The sequence below is a fragment of the Colletotrichum abscissum genome, assembly GCF_030869225.1.
Source record: "Colletotrichum abscissum strain IMI 504890 chromosome Unknown Scaffold_13.1, whole genome shotgun sequence".
In the NCBI taxonomy this organism is placed as follows: domain Eukaryota; kingdom Fungi; phylum Ascomycota; class Sordariomycetes; order Glomerellales; family Glomerellaceae; genus Colletotrichum; species Colletotrichum abscissum.
The window spans coordinates 467,320-488,118 of NW_026850021.1; the positions used below are offsets into that span (position 1 = coordinate 467,320).

Consider the following 20,799-nt stretch of genomic DNA (forward strand, 5'->3'; position numbering starts at 1 on the left):
AGTCTAGGGGTGATTCTCGTCTGTGGCCATTGCTTCTTTGAGTTTGGAAAGAAGCTGAAGAGGTATGGTCAGAAGCAGATGAAGCAGCTCGAAGAGAAGACGTTAGATGGGACCGCAATCCCGACACAGACTTAATCTCTCCGAAACCGAATCCCGCTCTCCGTTCTAACGGAGCATATGACGTCTTAAGCGAAGCAGTGTCTTGTAGATACGAGCTGCTCAGTCCCGTGCCACAAGCCCAAGGAACGTCAACTGCATAAGATACACGAGTCCAGCTCTCCGAATGATGAATACAGACCCAGGCGACTGAGTACAGAGAACATCAGTCGTTTCGGTATGAGCCAGGAGGTTCTTCTTGCCATCGTGGACGATTCCGAAAATGCTGTTCAAACGAACCACCCCAATTAAATGAACGCAACAGCGGTTTCAAAGAGAACCCCGTGAGCATGGGTACAGATTGTGAGCTTCAAGGTGCAAGCCCACCATGAATTCAGGCTCCAGGCTATGTCTTGCGGAAGTTGTTGAATGTAGAGCGGCATCTGGCCAATCTCATATGCAATAATCACTTGTAGTTTTGTGTGTGTGGTTTCCCGGAGCCATTTCGCTCAAGACGAAGAGAACTCACAAAAGGCCAATGTCAATTGTGTCTCCAGCATGCTACTTTCCGTGTCTAGGTACACCACCAGCCATCACGAGTGCCTATATCGCAACATTGCAATGTCTCGTACCTTTAAACTCTAGTTTTCATATGAAACTTCATGTTGATGTCCAGTTGTCTGTTACAGTTGCGGTAAATATCTGCATCTAAATCATTAATAAAGGGGCATTTGGCAATGACATGGAGAACAAGCAGACTAATTCAGTATTTTCAGGCAGAAACGTGAATTATTTGGGTATGCGAAAATCACTGTCAGCCTGATCTTATCGATCTGGCCTACGGATAACAGCTACTCCATCTGGATTGCGCCTGCTTTATTTTAGATGCAGGAAAGAGGTGGTTTACATGAGCATAATTATGATGATCAACCGAGGGAAGTATAATCAGTTTCTCTGAATGCTGGTATCTAGCAGTCCTTGGTGGCCGATAGTTCATGATACTCAGAACAGGTTGAGAGGAACTTTTTTTCTTTCTTGCTCGCGTATGTTGGAACTTCAACATGATTTCTGTGCAGTGTCTCAACAATGCTGGGGGTAGTAACCCTCTAGACTCTTTTCATAATTGTATGAATGGCCGAAGAGAATCTACCTTAGAGATGGCAGGTCTGCTGTAGGTCTCATCGTCACCTCTGGCTTGATATTCACCCGTGATCAACGTTGTATACTGAGCTGACTGGTCATTCTTGATGGAGTCACAAATGGGAGCCTCTCAAACAATCTCCAATAGGCGTGCCACGGAAGGAACTAGACAGATAAGCTTGGCGGGACTGGTTCAATCATCTTCTTGATAAAATCATGTTGGTAATGTGAAAAGAATATTCAATCTATTCTGCCAAAGCTGCCGGGATCACGAGATCCTCTTTAAAATCAGTCTTTGACGTCACCTAAGCGTGCAAAGCGACTTCCATCTCCTTTATCCATCTCATTTCTCATTATCATCATGCTCAAGACTCGATGTTCGCGCAAGTTCGTTGTGATTTCTGCTTGTCATTCTCTACTTTCTCAACGAGCCCTGATATGAAATTTATTTCTGAGAAAGGTACACGACGTGAGCTCAACTTAAACTACATTTCGTGAAGATATCATTCTGGTGATAATCAGTCGTGATATCAGGAGTTGGCGGATGACTAAGCCATGGTGGTCGTCAAATTTCGTGCAGGTCATCTGAGGAAAGAACAAAGGAGAAAAAAAAACAATCAGAAAATGCTAAAACTGAGTCGCCCGTCCAGCGCCCGCCCCCGCAAGCAGGGATGAACCTCGCCCTTGAACCGATCTGGGACGTCAGGGTGGGTTTCTCCAACGTCATACTGTCGTGATTGGCTCGCTAAGCGATTGATATTGGCGTCCCCCTGTTGAGTCAGCGCGCGATATCAGATGTTGGTTTCTTGTGCATGGGAAAAGAGTGGGCGTGCAGCAAAGTCTCATGGTCCGTGGCACTGTATCCTTTTGCCTCACCCAGGCAAGCCAGGCATTCATTCACCTTAGCCAGGGCATGCCGTCCTGGCAGGGCAGAGTTTAGGCGTTTAGACGCAACACTGAAATGCAGCAGTGGCAAAACTGTCACAGGCTGGACAATCGGAGACAAAATGGTGCAAATTCGGTAAGGCAATATGACTTCTCGAGGAATCCCATGTACAGAATTCCGTACTGCCAAGTGTAGCCTCGAAATGCCATCCGAAGCACGTAAGGCTCGGATGTCGGAATGACAGCGCTGGCGATGCATCAACGCCTTGCATGCATCCTTCTGGTCTAGATGACAATGCGCCAATCACTGGAGACATGTCGTACGGCGATTGAGGGATGGCCCTGTTACGAATGTTCGGTCGATGATCGAGAGCAATTCCAGGCTTTTCACTTAGCCCTGGGCGATGCGGAGTTTTTGCGGCCGTGCACTCCAAACCAAACGATTCATGGGCCGGCATTTGCGACGTCTTCGGGCGCTGCTGCGATTAATTGTGTGCGAGCGCGCGCGCGAGTGTGTGTGTGTGTGTGTGTGTGTCTGATGTCGCATGTCGACCGACTTGGATGTCAGGATTGGGGGCCATGTACCGGTGTACCTGAGGACGGTCGGACCACAATGTACCTCGGACTAAAGACCGTAGAATGACACCAGGGCAAGTGCATCCTACTCTCTTCCGCCCGTCATCAAAGGGAAGCAGGAGGCTTAGCCGGGGAACTAATGGATCGCTCCCTTTGAAGGGTAAAGTCATATTGGCCGTCAAGTAATGCCAGCCGAGCATCCAGATCAACAGAGTCGTTTGGTTTGATCTTGGTTGACTGTTACTAGCATGGTCCTGGTATGGATTCGAGGGGTCGTCAGGAACAGACGATGATATTGGTAGACAGACAGTCTTCTGTGGTTGGGCCAGGATGCTTGTCAGCTCAGGCTTCTGTTGGTGAGGGAGGGAGAGCGACTCCGTGGACGTCATGGAAAAGGCACCCGAGGAAGTACCGTGTACTTCCAGTGGGTGGCCGACGTCCAGTTCGGACCCACTTGTAGTGGGATTTTGCACCGACAGACGTGAGCTGTCCCTTCCGTTCCGCCCTTGGTCACCCTCGCACCTGCCGTTCGACGGTCGTCCTTCTTCCTCAAGTTGAGGTACCTTGGCAGGACCCGTGGAACTTCCGTCCCCGTCGGTGCCTGCCTGTCGCACCCTCTGCGCTTTCCTCTCTTAGCTCTCACCAGATGCATGTATTTTCCTCAATTTCTGCTGTTGGTTTAGACTTTTGCAGAGGCACCTTATTGAGCAGATAAAGTAGTCAGAATATTGAAAAAAAAATGAAGACAATGAAAAACACGAGCTCTCGTTATTTCAATCGCTACTGCTATCGCTACACTACGGGTGCCATGCCGATGCATGTTGTCCACGTCCCATGTCCACTCCCACACTTTGCATCGCACCTGCCTTGCAAGTTGCCGCGCCTGGCCTTGCCATTTTCCTCTTGGACGCACCGGCACAGCACATTTACTTCAGGTCCCATTTCCGTCCATTTTCGCCCACCCCAAGTTCAGTTACCTCCAGGTACGGAGTAGGTAGGTACCTCGAACCCAAACCTGCCCGTGCATCTTTCCTGACCTGAGGTTCCCTCTCTTTCCTCCCACGTTGCCGGCCATCTCCATCTCTTCTAAGGTAGGTACTCGCTTTTCCCCGTTCATTCGGTTCTTTCCCTTCTGCGTCCACTTCCATGTCCGTCCACCCGGCCCGCCGTTCAGTTCCTATCCACACCACAACCGACCTGCACCTTCCCTTCCCCTTCCCTCACCTTTATCCACACTTCCCACTTCACATCGTTTCCTCCCCCCGAACCCCAGCTTCCCTCCTACATCTCATTCTCATGACTCGGATCCTCTCCTAATCCGGTCATCAAAAGGTGCTGAAGACTCTCGCTCGTAACATATCGCTTGTGCGCCATCACCATTCAATCTTCCATTGTATGCAACCACACATGGTAGGTACCAAACGCCTCCCCCAAACCCCAGCTTCTTTGCTTGTCGCCGCTAGGTACCCCGTTGGTCACCCACATCTTTAGCCTTTAGCTTTTCCACCGCACCATTATATCTGACATATCCCGCTCACCCCCCAGATCATACTCTCCCTCGCAACCGATCTCTGTCTGATGCGCTTTATCCAGTGACGACTCTCGAAGCAACAAATTCGTCGATCAATCGAACCGCGTCTATATTCTCACCGGCGAAAACCAACCTCTAGGATCTGTCATGCGACAATATCCATAGCCCGCCCGTCTACATCCGCTCGAATGATCTCTCACGGAATCCGCCGTCTACCCGAATACCTGTGACTGCGACAGAACCGAAAACCGTCGATCGTTTTTCACCTCAACCCGCCATTGTGCCTGTTCCACAGGTCTATCGGCAATCCCTATTTGCAGTATGGTGTCTGCACCTACAGCCGGCGGCACCGCTGCCAACGGCACGGGAAGCGGAAATGCGAGCTCGCGAGGCTCTCCAGCCGTCGGCTCGAACACAGCCTCGGCCAAATCCAAGGCCGCCCAGGTCAACTCCAACGGCTACCACCCGACGAACCCTCAGGTTCCTCTCAGCTCGATGCGAAGCACTCCTCTAGAACTCACCTCAGTCGAACGACGGGGCCAACCGACAGCGATCAAGGAGCCGGTCAAGAAGAAGTCGCGCCCTCATGGCCTTGAGGATGCGCCCACATACTGCCCGACGGAGGAGGAGTGGAAAGACCCGATGGAGTACATCAAGAAAATCTCCCCGGAAGCTAGGAACTACGGACTGTGCAAGATCATTCCGCCCGACTCTTGGAACCCGGACTTTGCAATTGATACAGAGGTTCGTCTTCATTTTTCGCACCCGAGAGGGCCTGCTCAGATGCTGTTGCGATGCCTGGTCGCGAAGCTGCCAGCCAGCCAGCTCGATTGCGAGCCGAACTCATACTGACCAAGAACTGTGCAGAGATTCCATTTCAGAACCCGTAAACAGGAGTTGAACTCGGTCGAAGGAAGTCAGTCACGCATGCCCACCTTGTGTTTTTTGTAGGGAGGCAATGCTAATTATACTAGGCACCCGGGCAAACATTTCGTACTTGGACGCGCTGGCCAAGTTCCACAAGCAGCAGGGCAGTAACCTGCATCGTCTCCCGTATGTGGACAAGAAGCCTCTCGACTTGTATCGTCTGAAGAAGGCCGTTGAGGCTCGTGGCGGCTTTGACAAGGTCTGCAAACTGAAGAAGTGGGCCGAGATCGGTCGTGACTTGGGATACAGCGGCAAGATAATGTCCTCACTGTCCACCTCATTGAAGAACTCATACCAGCGATGGCTTTGCCCATACGAGGAGTATTTGAGGCTCGCCAAGCCCGGAGTGCACCAGCAACTCGAGTACGAGAATGGAGGACCCTACACCCCAAGCCCAGCGGTCACTCCGATGAAACGATCCAACGTCAATACTCCATCGAGCGCCCGAGGCGACTCGCCGGCCCGCCACGCGTCAGATGCCCTGCAAGCAAGCATCAATGGCCTCAAAAAGGAGGCTGACCGAGATACTCCTATGGCCGATGCACCCCCGACACCCGCGCCCGCGCCCGCCCCTGTCACCTCGGGCTTCAAGGCCATCAACACGGGTGGCTTTACTGCGGTAAATTCCGGCTTCAAGAGTGTCAATCGACCTGCTCCTCAGGCTCAACAGGATGAGGTGGCTAGTACTCCGCCTCCGAAATCGTTCAGTCCAGCCAACTCGGCAAAGAACACGCCCGACTATCGGCCTTCAAATCTCGGTCCAGCCGCTCTCAAACGGCAAATCAGTTGTGAAAGCCTCGATCTTGCAAAGAAGGATTCTGGAACAGACAAGGACGACGGAGACGGTGGAAATAGCAGACGGAGTAAGCGTCTGAAGAAAGGTGAGTCCTTCCCCTCATTGCCCACAAGTACCGGCCAGCACCATCGTTCCATGTTGGTGGCTGTGTTGCTAGCTGTACTTGACCATCACGGCGGGCTCCGCATGCAGCGATGAACCACATGCATGGAATTTACAAGGATTCCATTGGCTTCAAAGACTCTTTTCCCCAATTGAGCGAGGCAACCTTTAGATTCTGCTACCAGCCGTACGATGATTGGCTGTTATCCACATGCTAATACATTGACTTGCAGATACTGTGCCTACCGTGGCAGGATCTCACATGTCTCTGTTCCGTCCTTCCGTGCCCAGAATTCCCCGAGATGAGGCCTTGGCTCCTGGCGAGGTAAGCTACGAGGCATCATTGCGTTCTCTTTTCCAATACACTGACTTGAAGCAGAAATGTGAGCAGTGTGGCAAGGCGGAAGAAGCCGGTGCCCTAATCGTCTGCGAGTCCTGTGACCACGCATACCATGGGACCTGTCTCGATCCTCCCCCTAAGCACAAGCCCGACTCCGAATGGAACTGCCCGAGATGTCTGGTCGGTGACGGACAGTACGGATTCGAGGAGGGCGGCTTGTATTCCTTGAAACAATTCCAGCAGAAGGCGGCCGATTTCAAGCAGGGCTATTTTGAGAAGAAGATGCCCTTCGACCCCGTTCTCAACTGCCATCGCCCAGTCACGGAGGAAGACGTCGAGACTGAGTTCTGGCGTCTCGTTGCCGACATTGAGGAGACTGTGGAGGTCGAGTATGGTGCCGACATTCATTGCACAACTCACGGCTCCGGCTTTCCAACCGTCGAGAGACATCCCAACAATCCTTATTCGACCGACCCCTGGAATCTCAACCTGCTCCCTCTCCACCCTGAAAGTCTGTTCAGGCACATCAAGTCAGACATCTCTGGCATGACCGTGCCGTGGGTGTACGTCGGCATGATCTTCTCGACTTTCTGCTGGCACAACGAAGACCACTATGCCTACTCTGCCAACTACCAGCACTTTGGCGCAACCAAGACTTGGTATGGTATTCCGGGTGAGGACGCCGAGAAGTTCGAGGCCGCGATGCGTGAAGCCGTTCCTGAGCTCTTCGAGACTCAGCCTGACCTTTTGTTCCAACTGGTCACCCTTTTGACCCCGGAGCAGCTGAAAAAGGCTGGCGTCAGGGTTTATGCACTCGATCAGCGCGCGGGTCAGTTTGTTATCACCTTCCCCCAGGCTTACCACGCCGGCTTCAACCATGGTTTCAACTTTAACGAGGCTGTCAACTTTGCCCCTTGTGACTGGGAACCCTTCGGGCTGGGCGGTGTGGAGAGACTGCAAGTATTCAGGAGACAGCCATGTTTCTCGCACGACGAGTTGTTGTGGACCGCCGCCGAAGGTACGACAAACAGCGGCTTGACGATCCAGACGGCAAAATGGCTTGCGCCCGCTCTCGAACGCATCAAGAAACGAGAGTTCGCGCACCGGACCGAGTTCGTGGCAAAGCACCTCGAGCCACAGCTGCACGATTGTGCGTTGGCTGGCAAAGAAGACACCTCCTGCCCTCTGAAATTTGAAATTGACGATACGGACGTGCCCGAAGAGGAGTATCAATGCTCGTATTGCAAAGCCTTTACGTACCTCTCTAGATTCAAGTGCCTCAAGTCCGGCAAAATTCTTTGCCTGGCACACGCGGGTTATCAGCCATGCTGCGAGTCAACCGAGCACCAGCGCTTCCACGGCGAAGGACATGCTGTCATCTACAGACAGTCCGAGGAGGACATTGAAGCAACATACGGCAAGGTTCTCGAAAAGGCGCGTACGCCAGAGGCCTGGGAAGAGAAGTACGACAAGCTTCTGGAAGAAGAGGCCACGCCTTCTCTTAAGACTCTTCGGAATCTCCTACACGAGGGTGAGAAAATACCCCATGACCTACCCTCGCTCCCTTTGCTTCGGGAATTTGTCGATCGGTGCAACGAGTGGGTGGAGGAGGCCACCAACTACACGATCCGGAAGCAGCAAAACAGGCGCAAGAGCGAAAAGTCCATTCACAACCGAAAGAACTCGCTGGACCAAAAGGAACGCGATGCGCGCAATGTTTCCAACGTGTACCGTCTTATCAATGAGGCGGAGCAAATAGGATTTGACTGCCCTGAGATCACCCAGCTGAGGGAGCGGGTCGAGGCCATCGAGGCCTTCCGAAAGAATGCCGCTAAAGCGCTGGAACAGATCCACCTCGCCGAGCTCTCCGAAATCGAAGACCTACTTGAGGAGGGCCGGACTTTCAATGTCGACACGCCAGAAGTCGACCGACTCTCGCGAGTCCTTGAACAACTCAAGTGGGGCGAGAAGGCTCGTAACAACCGAAACAGCCTCATGTCACTCAACGAGGTGCGCGAGCTCATCGACGAAGGAAAGAGATTGGACATTGCTCCATACAACGATCATCTCGTCTACTACATTGAACAGATGACTGCTGGTCAACAATGGGAGAAGAAGGCTAGAGAGTTGATTATCGCAGAGGTCATCCATTACCCACAGCTGGAGGCCTTATCGGTGCAGGTCCAGGCCAATTTCCTACCGGTCACTGCGGAAACCCTGAATGCTGTCGACCAGATTCTTTACAAGCAGAGGGAGGCACACCGTCAGATCATGGACTTGACTGAAAGATCACGAGACCGGGACATCCGCAATCGACCCAAGTACGCAGAGGTGGCTGAGATCATGCGCCGACTCGACGAGCTGAATTCGAAACCCAATGGGACTTTGGACCTCGAGCGGGAGCAGAAACGTCACGAGGACTGGATGCGAGAGGGTAAGAAGCTGTTTGGCAAAACCAACGCACCGCTCCATATTCTCAAGAGCCACATGGACTACGTGTTGGAACGCAATCAAGACTGCTTTGACATTGTCAATGACAAGCCTCGCATGCCTGCTGAACCTGCATCGAGGGAAGCCAGTCCCGACCAAAAGGTGCACCGTTGGGAGGACCCTCGGTTCCGCGAGGTATTTTGCATTTGCCGAAAGGTGGAGGCTGGCATGATGATTGAGTGCGAGCTCTGTCATGAATGGTATGTTTTGATGTGGCCTTCTAAGATCTACTCAATTAGCTAACGTCTCTAGGTACCACGGCAAATGTCTGAAGATTGCTCGCGGCAAGGTCAAGGACGAAGACAAGTACACGTGCCCCATTTGCGATTGGCGGGTTAAGATTCCGCGAGATGCGGCGCGACCCAAGATCGAAGAGCTCATTGCTTGGTCTGATAAGATTCCCAGCCTCCCATTCCAGCCCGAGGAGGAGGAGGTCCTTACCAAGATCATCGACAATGCTCAGGACTTCAGAAACCACATCACCGGCTACTGCAATCCTGTGGTCTCCACTGAGTCTGAGGCGGACACCCAGCGCTTTTACTTGCGGAAGATTGAAGGTGCTGAAATCTTGCTTGCCTACGAGACCAACTTCTTCAGGCAAGAGTTGCACAAGTGGTGCCCTGTTGCACCAAACGCACCACCGGTTCTTGAGGTCTCCAAGAGTACTCGGAAGCCGCGACCGACCAAGCTTCAAAAGCTTTTGGCGCAGTTTGGGGTGGACGATGCAGAGGACCTCCCGGAGAACATGAAGGCCAAGGCTGCCAGCTTGAAGCGGAAGGCTCAGAATGCCGAAGCCGCCGCTGCCGCCGCTGCAGCAGCGGCTGCCACTTCTGCGTCTGGCGCAACTGTGCTGCCACCTGGCCTTCAACATGGCCACAGTCGGAAGTCGGAACAATCGTCTGCAACGCCTCCTTCTACCTCCCACGGCAATGTGGGCCGTCAATCCATTGGAAGCAATCATGATCCCATGGACATTGACAGTGCTCCGACACTTCACCCAGGCCTCTTCATGTCTAATGGTGCACCGGGCCCCCAGCTTGTCGGCGGCAACTCTTCGATGTCTCTTGAAGAACGCCTCCTCCAGGGTCAAGAAGATGGGCTTAACCTGCACACCGAGGCTGGAAGGAACCACGCCCTTGACATACTGCGTCGGACAGAAGTTGGCCGTAAGAGGGCAGTAGAGATGTTCGGTCCCGACGTGTTCAAAGGGGACGTTGGCATGCTCAACGGCAGGGATGTTGCGCCCCATTCACAAGAAGATGAGCGAGTTGTGAACAAGATGTTTGATGACCTTACAAACCAAGATGATGACGAAGTCAAGAGGAAGCAGGAGACCTTTGATGGCCCCATCACAGCGGAGAGCCTTGAAAGTGAGCGAAACGGCATGGATGCATTGCTCGACGGCGACTAGGACTTCTGGCCTGCTCCACCCTGCTTCAGCTTCTGAACTCTTCATTGGCGACAAAGGCCATTGAAACCAAAGGCTTGGAGTTTTATTTCTTATGTCTTGGCGTTTGTGGACAAGCTCTTGGAGCCCCTGTGAAGGAGGGGAAAGTATCGAATGGGTGGACTGTATAATCAGGTGTCCGGAGATCAAGGCATACCACTTTGCATTAGATGGAAATGGGCGTTTGCGAGTGTGCCAGATGCATCACTCAGTTTCAGTTATCGTTCGTAATGGTGTATCGCATTGTCAAAGAAAAGTTAGTGACGAATGGAAAAAGTACTAGTAGTTTGTTTCTTTTGGACTCCAATGATACAATCAATGTGCGCCGTATGAGTTTATTTGTCAAGTATCTGAGTTTTCCAGTTGCCCAGGCCTGACGATGCATGGTGTGTGTTTTCTGGTCAGCCCGAGAAAAAGACTCCTTAACACTCTAAGCTATAGGAAATCCGCAATCACGAGGCAACTTGACGTGATCCAATTGAGTTTGGCAGAGGGTCCCTTTGTGGTTTGGCAAAAACGCTTCAAATTTTGACATAATTATATAACCTTCCCTAGATCCCATTCATGATATTTCATACGACACGTTTTCTTCCAGAGGGCTTTCCTTACAAGCCAAGAGCCTTGGCAATGGCCTTGCCGACGCCGTGAGCGGAGGCCGGGTTCTGGCCAGTAATGACGATGCCGTCCACGACTACCTTTTCGCCCCAGGGTTCGGCGGCGAGCTCGTACTTGCCGCCGTTCTCCTTGAGGCGGTCCTCGAGCATGAAGTTCATCTCGGGGGTGAAGCCGGCCTGGTCCTCCTCGGTGTTGGAGAAGCCGGTGACGGTCTTGCCGGCGACGAGGTAGGTGCCGTCGTTGAGCTTGGCGTTGACGATGGCGGCGGGGCCGTGGCAGACTGAGGCGACGGGCTTGTTTTGGGCAGCGAACTCGGCGATGAGGGCGTGAGAGGTTGCGTCGAAGGCGAGGTCGTACATGGGGCCGTGGCCACCGGGGTAGAACTGGTTGTGGTGTTAGCTGTTGGTTCCCAGGTAAAATTGTATCGAGGGGGAAACATACAATAGCGTCAAACTCGGAAGCGCGGCCGACAAAGTTGGAGAGCTTCTCGGTGTTTTCCCAGATGGCCTTGTGGTTCTCGAGGAAGTTCTTGGAGGAGGGGTCGCTGGCGAACATCTCGACAGAGGCCTGGTCGAGGGGCGCGACACCGCCCTTGGGAGAGGCGAATGTCATCTCGACGCCGGCCTCCTTGAGAACATCGAAGGGGTGGGCGAGCTCGGGCTGGATAGACAGTTAGCTCACCGGAACTTGACGTGGGAAGACCAGCGGTTGATGGGAACGTACCAAGTACCAGCCGATGGGCTTGCCAGACTTCTCAGTCTTGTCGACGGAGGTGAGAACGATGAGAACCTTGGGAGCCATTGTGTATGATGTTGTGTGTGTGTGTATGAAAGGGTAGATAGAGAGTTGATGAAAGAGTTATTTGATTTGGTTTGAGAGGGTATCTTGGGTATCAAAGTTGAGTGTACTGAGTTTCTGTTCCAAGCACTCTATTCGCGCGGGGCATCTAGCTCTTTTGTAGTTTCGTCGCATCCCCATCATACACATGGGTAGCTCCATCGACGGTCTGGCCATCATGGTAATCATCTTCAGGCCATGACCCCACAATTGGGAAACAAGCAGCTTGTCCGAGATGCCATTGAGCTTATCCCCCTAGCACGAAGCGGAATGTGCTGGCTAAGGTGCGGAAAGGGGGGAGGGAGTGCATGAAGAGCTTCACCCCGCCAATTGGTCAGGTTGACGTCACGGCAGTGATGGATTTCTCTGAGTTCTGCCCCTGGCATATGCTTCGCCCTCTTCAAAGCAGAATGATGACTGAGTGACATGTGTCGGGGTTGAAATTCGGGCCTGACAGCGTGTACCTTTGGCTCTTGGTATGACTCGCTCATGTCTGTAAGCTGGCAGTGAAAGAGAGAGACTATAACCCCGCGCCAACAAATTCTTCACAGCGGTCCCACGGAAAGAACTCCACAGCTTCTTTTTCGAAGAAGTGCGGCGTACGCCCGCGGTATGTCTGTCAATCAGAGTGTTTACGCCGGGGTGACAAAGCAATGCGGGCGAATAAACTCTCCGGCTGCTTCCATGCCTTGCCAGAAGGGGCATCCGAGCATTCTGGAGGGGGGTCAAGGGTCTGGGGTTAGCATGTTGCAAATACGACGAGCCGAGTGGATGAATCGGTCAGAGCGAGTGGAGTTTGAACAAGTTTGACGAAGAAGATCGTCTCTTTTGATCAAGTTGGCCCTCGTTACATGGTGGAAATTGGAATTGGCAAGTTGATCGAAGACATGGCTTACTAAGAGTCTAATAAAAAAAGTCTTAATGCCGATGGGCCGAGTCGCTGTAACGCCGATGAATGTATCTCGTACCGCTGCGTGGAGAGGAGGCAAGAGCCAAGATGCGCCCCTCCCCACCGGCGTTGATGCCCTTTCCGGCACAGATTCGCCGGACCATCGGCCAACTTGGCATGAACATCACGGAACCCAACGACACAGTGACACGAGTGATAGCACCGCCCTTTTCCTTGTCGGTTTTCCCAGTGTTTCCACGGCGGTATGGGACCATCGGAAGTGGATCACCTACTCGACGGCCTCGGCTCGAATCCACAAGGCCAGACGGCATGACGGATAGCACTTCGGGGGTGCCGCGGTATGCGTGTATCGCGCGCACACTTCTTCACATACCTGAGGATACCAAGACTCTAACCAATACTTCAAAGGTGTGGTAAAGGTCGTGTTTGCAGCTAGGTTTTTGGTTGGCTTGGGTTCACACATCACTATCAAACGCTCATTCTTCAGCCAAGGTAGCTCTTACATGAGACGAACGGAACATGAATCGTGTTTGCATAATAGGCTGAGCAACTGCCCCAACGTCTTGGACGACAGCTGTCGCGGCAAGTTATTAACAGCAACTCTTTTTCATCTTCGACTCCGCAACATGGCGGAGTTTCAATGCGATGCGAGAACGAGATGAGCTTCAACACGATATGATGCATGTCCCCCATACGGATACTCTAATTCGCGACGGATTTGAGGACATTTCTTCTTCCGCCTCCTCAGAGACCTGAAGACTACCCTGAAAACGACACTGTCTCTTCAGACGGCCGACCGTCCCGGTTCCTGGGGTTTCTGCCCCCAAACCGACATACTACATCCATCATCGTCAGCGCGAGTAGCAGATAACCATCAAACGCGAAGGAAGGACTCACGTCGTGATATACGCGTGGATATTCTTATCCGCCATATCCTTCCTCACATCCATCAGCAACATCTCGGCGTCCTCTCGAGTCCAGCCCAGCACCTGGCAAAAGATCTTCATCGTGATACCCTGCACCCCCTCAAGGTTATTCGTCATCTGCATGGCGCCCAAAATCTTTTGGTTCCTCCCCTTCGCCCAAGGCGACGCCGGTACCGCGAACCTCTTCTGCTCAACGTTATGGAACCCCGCGTCCGTCATGTGCCGCGCGTACTCAAAGGCAGAGAGCGCGTCCCGCCCGGCCTTGCGGATCCCCTCGAGGAGGTGATCGTTCCACCGCCGCAGCGCCGTGCCCTCGAGCGACCCGTCCACGGCCTTGAAGTCGATGACGGTCTCTTGGAACTCGACCCAGCCGCCCGGGTTGAGGTTCTCGTAGATCTGCCCAAAGAGTTTAGGAAGGTCAAAGATGGAGGTGCACATATACCGGCCGTGGACGTAGTCGAATTTCTGGCTAAACGCCCACTCGTCCTCGGCGTCATCGATTTCGAAATGGCAGTTTGCCGGCACGTATTCCGGCTGGATGGGGCTCAGGTCCGTGCCGAGGACCTCCGATGCCGGGTACCTGTCGGCGAACTCGATGGCCCAGATGCCGGTGCCTGTGCCGATGTCGAGGACGCGGTGGGGGTTGGAGACGGGGGCGAGGCCGAGCTTGTCGTTGAAGATGCGCAGGGCGATGGCGTGTTGGAGGTCTAGGCGGCTTTGCTCTTGCTCGGGGGTGTGTTAGTTTCACTCACGGGCTTGGCAGTATCGCATGTAAGGGGACTTCGCAAACCTCATCGTTGGGGAGGAAGTATTCTGCGGGCGAGGTGTCAGTCAACAGGCTTCCAAAAGGTAAGTTTCTGCATGCGGTCGCGCAGACTTACTTCCTTCTTTATATGCGTGATACGTCCTGCCAAACTCTTCCACGAAGCGATACACGCTCGATGCTACCGAGGCGGACGAAGAGGCGCGGCCAGGATCAATTCCCATGGCCGAGTCGGCGTCGCTGATGTCTGTGTCGATGCTTAGCGACACAGAAGTGCTGCTGTCAATGTGCGACGCATTGAGCTCGTCGAGCGCGCTCGACGTCAGTCTGCTGGATCGATCATCGTCAACCGTCGATTGCATCGTTCGGAGGCTGCCTTGCTCTTCGTTGGGTTCGTTGGATCCCTCTGCCGGCGGCTCATGCCTCTCATCTGTTCCGCTTGAAACTTCCATTGTCACTTATATCAATGACTACAGATGTTGCAAGTCGCGACACTTCTGAAGGCGAGGCTGAGCTAAACAACAATGTCGCAAGCGCAGAGCGAGCCTGACCCCCATACCCAAAAGCTGACCTTTTCCGGTGTCTATTCGACCATGGCGTCAGATTCCCTTATCTGGCAGTGTCTGTCTGGTTTCCTCCAATTCCAGCCGAGGGGTTCTGCTGGTACCGAATCCGCTAAGAGGTCAAACCCCCGCGAGACTCATCTTAGCGGCGAGCGAGCCCGGCGAATCAACATCCGAGACATCAAGTCACCATTGTCTAGATGATGACGCTAGACTCGATAGTCACTCTTGCAGGTTGGGGAATTCCTGCTGAGCTGCTGCTTCTGTTCAGGCGCATGACGTGCATTTTGCCGATGCCGATGCGGGACAAATGTGAGGATCTGCCTGCATGAAGGGCTTTGTGATTTTCTTGTGTTACCAGTTGTCGGAACTTGCTGCACTTACATGGAATTTCTTGGAACTTTGATAGGTATGGGGAAAGTGAATCCCATGTAAAGACCATCCCTACTTGCATACTGCCCACGCGTATGAATCTTGAAGAGAACAGGACAAAGGCAATTAGCTGACTCGATTGACAAAACTTATCCCCAAATGCGGCACCACAGTAATTGCAACACCTAGAAAGGCATGGGCAACTTCGGAACGTACACCTCCTCGAGATAGTCGACCTCCTCCTCAGACAGCTTAACCTTTGAAGCGCCCACGGCCTGATCAATCCTCTCCCTGGTCTCCAAACCGCAAATGGGCATGCACCCCTTTGAAATAAGCCACGCCTGGGCAACCTGCGCCATACTCACGCCCTTCTTCCCCGCCAGCTCCTCGACGCGCCCAACAATGGCCCTGTCGGCGCCGTTCTCCGCGCCGCGGAACAGCATCTGCAAAAAGGGGTCCTTTTGCTCGCGCGGGTCCGAACGGTCGGTCCACGCGTGCGTGAGGACGCCGGCGGCGAGGGGTGACCAGGGGAAGAGGCCGACGCCGGTGGCGTTGCAGTAGGCGTTCATCTCGCGCTCTTCTTCGCGGTAGAGGAGGTTGTAGAGGCCTTGCATTGAAATGAATTGGTGCCAGCCGTTGCGGGCTGCTACGTTTTGGAGCATTTGGAATTCCCAGGCGGCCATCTGCTGATTGTTAGTAACTGGAGGGGAACAGTGAGAGAAGCGTCCTTGTCGAAGACTCACTGAGCTGGCGCCAATGTAGCGGACCTTGCCACTCTCAATAACATCGTGAAGGGCCTTCATAATCTCCTCGGGGGGCACGTCGCGATCCATCCTGTGGATCTGGAGCACGTCAATGTAGGTGCCGAGACGCTCAACACTACGTTCCACGGCCTCGAAGATGTGCTTTCTGGATAGGCCGACCTGGTTCACGCGGGGCCCCTCGTTGCTGGTCAAGTTGGCCGGGTCGATGGGTCCCTTGTTCTCGTCGACGAACTGGAAGCATTTGGACATGACGACGAGCTTGGAGCGCGGGATGTTGTACTCCTTGATGGCGGCGCCAACGATTTCCTCGGAGCGGCCATTGGAGTACGTGTCGGCCACGTCCCAGGTGTTGATACCGCGGTCAAAGGAGTATTTGAGAATGGGGAGGGCCTCGTCCTTGTCGAGAAGCCAGGGCTGCCAGTTCTTGTCGCCGAAGCTCATGCAGCCGAGGATGATTTGGGAGACTTTGAGGCCGGATTTGCCCACGCTATTGAGAATGTTAGAGACAGTTGCTTAGGGCAGTTGGAACATGTGGAGAGCCTACCGCACATATTTCATAGATTCCATGGTGAAAGCAAGCTAGATATTGATGTGGAGAGCAACGTGAACGATAGAGGAAGGCGATCAGAACAAGCTCTTGAGCGTGTAAGAGGTTGTAAGAGGGTGTGAGTGTTGTGAATGCTGGAGTTAGAGAAGGGATTCTCATCATGGTCTAGCAAGCCCTTTATACTTATCAGTCCAACATAGAGCTCCAAGAGGAAGATAATCGAATACACCAAAAAACCAACCCTCTCGTCGACTTACACGTTCGCTCTCGGCATCACAGCATGGGTGTTGCCCGCATCTCCGGGCCCGGGCACCGGCTCTGGACCCATAAAATAATCCAATTGCATTAGCGCCGTTCCGCTCTTTGTCATGACACGGCGCAGTTACAAGAATCGGAGGAACATGGAGTTAGGGGAGTTGGCTGACTCTCGGCGAGATTTGGTCAGTCACAAACTGATATACCGGAGACACCTTACGACAAGTCATAATGCCTGACTTCGTTAGGCCTGGAAGCCATGATATCGTCGAGCCAGCAATACTAAGGCGAGGCATATCCCCATCCAGGATCACAGACAGTGCCAAGAACGCCAGAGATACGGGATGAGTGGTTGTATTGAACAGGTACGCAAGGCTTGCAAATTCTGCAATACCGACCTCGACATGTGAAGTCAATAAGCTTGGTCGTCTTCTGGCTGACTTGATGAAGCCAGAGACGAACAATAGTGGTGTAATTCCTTCCCCACCATCCTGATAGCGTTCAGTCAACCCTTGACCAATATATTCATAAATATGATTCAGGCACTCTACGAAGCAGGATCGGCGAGTATTACGCAAGAAAATAGACATTTCTGCTAGATAGGTACTATCTGATTTGAAAGTGATGGAAGAGTTACGTATCTGCATGCTTCTATAAGGTAGAACTTGCTGACCGCACCTTCCGTTGCCGATTCCTGTTGGCCCCACACCGAGGATCTCACCTTCCACCGTGCAGTGGGCTGAATCTGCGCTGCGGCGTCTCGAGCTCATCCCCTAGCTTAGCCGTGCCCCGTCCTACCCCAAGTTTCCATCACTCAGCCTCGTCTTCTTCCTCCACCACAAGCATCTTCGTCGTCGCGTTCACCATTTGAACTTATATACCACCGGCGCGATGGCGCAACAGGACGCGCCAAAGCTCCTCTGGAACCCAGACAATGTCAAAGACGTCGCCGAGTCCGTCGGAATTCCCAACCTTAACGACGATGCATTGCGCTGCCTGACGCAAGATGTCGAGTATCGAATCGGACAAGTCCTCGTCGAGGCGCTGCGCTTCATGCGTGCTTCCCGTCGCACCACTTTGACCGTCAACGACATTAGCACTGCGCTCAAGGCTCTCAATATTGAGCCTCTCTACGGATACGACTCGACGCGTCCACTGCGATATGGCGAGGCTAGCTTGGGACCCGGGCAACCGCTCTTTTACCTCGAAGACGAAGAGGTCGACTTTGAGAAGCTCATCAACGCTCCTCTGCCCAAAGTGCCGCGTGATATGAGCTTTACGGGTATGTTACTTCATCTTCTTTAGTTTGTCTCCAATGTATCGTCTGCTAACTGCTGTATTTCCAGCACACTGGCTCGCCATCGAGGGCGTCCAACCCTCCATCCCGCAGAACCCCACCACGGCCGAATCACGAAGTCAAGAACTCGTACCAAAGGGCCAGGGTGCTAACCCTGCTCTGGCTGCCCTCGCCGGCAACGACAATCTCTCCTTCCGTCCCGCCGTGAAGCACGTCGTATCCAAGGAACTCATCCTCTACTTCGAAAAGGTTCAAAACGCCGTCCTTGATGACAATCCCGACGAAGAGGTGGTGCGCCTTCGTCAGGCGGCCCTCGAATCCGTTCGCGACGATCCGGGTCTGCACCAGCTGATCCCTTACTTTATAAACTTCGTCGCGAATCAGGTCACCCATCGTCTCGACGACGTCTTCACACTTCGCCAGGCCATGGAGCTTACGGCCGCCCTCATCGCAAACACCAAGCTCTACCTTGACCCCTACGCCAACTCCATCGCCTCCCCTGTGCTCACGTGCATCCTTAGCCGTAAAATCGGTGCCGAGGATGGTGCGGACGCCATGCGTGAGCAATACCAGCTTAGGGAATTCTCCGCGTCGCTCCTTGGCCAGATTGCGCGCAAGTACGCCGCCTCGAATAATCTGCTACGGCCCAAGTTGGTGCGCACATGCTTGAAGTTCTTCATGGACCCCGATAAGCCGCCCTCGACGCACTTTGGTGCCATCACGGGCGTTGCCTCCGCTGGTGGCCCCGAGGCGGTGCGGGTTTTGGTCCTCAAATGCCTGAGGGCCTACAACGATAACATTCTGCAGCCCCTCAAGGACAAGGGCGAGAGCATCGAGTTTGAGATGCTCGTCGGTGGAATTCTCAAGGCCATTGCTACAATGATTGAGGACGACAGAACAACCGTCAATGGCATAAACGGAAGCGCCAATAGCTATGCTGCTGAACTCAACGAGTTCATCGGACCCATCCTCGGAGAGCGGCTGAATAGTCTAGGCAACCGGAGACTGATCAAACATGTCTTGGATGCTAGGAATATCGAGTAGCAGTCCGGCTAGTGGTGACGATCTTTGGAAGGCGTAACGGCGTTTGGATCAGGCATGGCAAAACATGGTTTTAGGGAGGCATACCACATAAATTGAGACCCTTGGCGTCTGGCAGTTAACCCATGATTTATTCACTGTCCCTCGAATGATGCCTGTGTTTTGTAGTCCGTAAGAGAGGCTGACGATGATGTTAATTTGATCCACTCTGCTGATATCATTCTGTCCTGGCGCGAATCTTGCCCTGGACGTGGACACAAGCTTGATATGCTCTTCCATTTATGATGTCCCCGAGGAAAGAGAGTTTGCAGCCAATACTCAGTGAACGACCACACAGAATGTTTGGAACAATTGATTAACATGCTTGTTACTCAAAGGAATTCGTTTTACAGCTTTCAGTCTATACAATCCCTCTCGCTTTAAGCTTAGGGAGGCCGAACGCCTAGCAATTTCCAGGCGCCAACCAATAAAACTCCAGGTTACCCCCCAAATCTCCCATCACTCTTCGTCTTCCTCTCGTCCCCCTTCAGTCCTTATGACCAGCCGTCGTCTCCTTGCCGCGTCCCTGTACCCGATTACCACGTGCCACCACATCTACTGATCCTTTTGGCGCTCTCTGACCCCCAACTTCCTACTCAATTTACCACGCAAAGGCGAGGCCGACAGCCGCGACGAGCGAGCTGGACCAGATAACCCAGCCCCACTTGACAATCTCAGGCTTGGCGAAGCCGAGAGCAAAATCGTAGGTCAAGTGGCGGATGCCGTTGAAGAAGTGGAAAGTGAAGGGCCAGGCGACAAGGAACTTAAGGCCACCCTTCGCGGCGAGCGGGAGGGCACCGAAAGCAGCGATGAGGGATTGGCTCTCGACGTGCCATCCCAGGAGGGGCGCGACGAGGTAGGTGCCAAAGTAGACGTAGAAGGCGGCTGAGAGACCGCCGCCGGTGATACGGGTCCAAATGGAGGCGCCGAACCAGGTCTGCTCCATCTTGTAGATTGTCAGGTGCGGGGAGATGGGGCGGCTGAGGCGCTGCTTTGCGAGGAGCTCGAGGCCATCTTGGGGGGTGAGCTTGGTGGTTGCGACGGGACTGTGACGATGGTAGATCATGTTAGGATTTGATACTGGTTTATCGAGTGTCTGGGTGTTTGACTCGTTTGTGAGGGAATAGTCGGAAGCAAGTGCTTCAAAAGCAAAGGGAAGACGTGGGAAAGCCAATTGCGTACCGAGACTGGCTCGTCGACATGCTTTGTGAAGCAACGATCTTGGGGATCTGCTGGTTGAAGAAAACGGAGGGCTTCGCTGCCGCTATCGATTGCATCTCTCGTCAGCCTTCCATTGTCCTCTGATCCATTCGGGGCATCGATGATGTAAACGAACCTCGGCGCATGGCCGACACGCCCACCCTTTGCGCAATCATTGTGTCGGTATAAAGCGTGATTACTTGGTGATCGGTACGATTTCGATATCGGGGAGGGCGCGTAGGGAATTCGGCCGCAGGCGGAGGGGATTCGAGTCGTCGGGGGTTTGAGGGTGTTGATGTCAAGCTCCTTGCACCAGAGAAGAATAAATTGGAGACTCTGC

General features: G+C 53.3%; 6 protein-coding genes across 6 annotated transcripts; 2 read left to right on the forward strand and 4 right to left on the reverse strand.

The window, feature by feature from the left end:
- Positions 1–4,549: 4,549 nt before the first annotated feature.
- CABS01_06314 (PLU-1-like protein) lies at positions 4,550–10,294 on the forward strand (the record flags this gene model as incomplete). Its single annotated transcript, XM_060539680.1, has 6 exons — positions 4,550–4,972; positions 5,096–5,144; positions 5,203–6,036; positions 6,287–6,378; positions 6,433–9,083; positions 9,136–10,294. The coding sequence occupies 6 exons, from the start codon at positions 4,550–4,552 to the stop codon at positions 10,292–10,294; spliced, it is 5,208 nt and encodes a 1,735-aa protein (XP_060404217.1).
- Positions 10,295–10,935: 641 nt separating this feature from the next.
- On the reverse strand, positions 10,936–11,746 carry CABS01_06315 (DJ-1/PfpI family protein; the record flags this gene model as incomplete). The annotated part of the gene is made up of 3 exons (XM_060539681.1): positions 10,936–11,328; positions 11,387–11,605; positions 11,669–11,746. 3 exons carry the CDS (start codon positions 11,744–11,746, stop codon positions 10,936–10,938), a joined length of 690 nt encoding a protein of 229 aa, XP_060404218.1.
- A 1,839-nt stretch (positions 11,747–13,585) lies between these two features.
- On the reverse strand, positions 13,586–14,833 carry CABS01_06316 (methyltransferase domain-containing protein; the record flags this gene model as incomplete). Its single annotated transcript, XM_060539682.1, has 3 exons — positions 13,586–14,344; positions 14,409–14,431; positions 14,500–14,833. The coding sequence occupies 3 exons, from the start codon at positions 14,831–14,833 to the stop codon at positions 13,586–13,588; spliced, it is 1,116 nt and encodes a 371-aa protein (XP_060404219.1).
- Positions 14,834–15,501: 668 nt separating this feature from the next.
- On the reverse strand, positions 15,502–16,647 carry CABS01_06317 (uncharacterized protein; the record flags this gene model as incomplete). Its single annotated transcript, XM_060539683.1, has 3 exons — positions 15,502–15,999; positions 16,060–16,567; positions 16,625–16,647. The coding sequence occupies 3 exons, from the start codon at positions 16,645–16,647 to the stop codon at positions 15,502–15,504; spliced, it is 1,029 nt and encodes a 342-aa protein (XP_060404220.1).
- Positions 16,648–17,773: 1,126 nt separating this feature from the next.
- Positions 17,774–19,223, forward strand: CABS01_06318 (TATA box binding protein associated factor; the record flags this gene model as incomplete). The annotated part of the gene is made up of 2 exons (XM_060539684.1): positions 17,774–18,164; positions 18,229–19,223. The coding sequence occupies 2 exons, from the start codon at positions 17,774–17,776 to the stop codon at positions 19,221–19,223; spliced, it is 1,386 nt and encodes a 461-aa protein (XP_060404221.1).
- A 637-nt stretch (positions 19,224–19,860) lies between these two features.
- CABS01_06319 (succinate dehydrogenase cytochrome b subunit) lies at positions 19,861–20,635 on the reverse strand (the record flags this gene model as incomplete). Its single annotated transcript, XM_060539685.1, has 3 exons — positions 19,861–20,305; positions 20,442–20,523; positions 20,596–20,635. The coding sequence occupies 3 exons, from the start codon at positions 20,633–20,635 to the stop codon at positions 19,861–19,863; spliced, it is 567 nt and encodes a 188-aa protein (XP_060404222.1).
- Between the last annotated feature and the right edge of the window lie 164 nt (positions 20,636–20,799).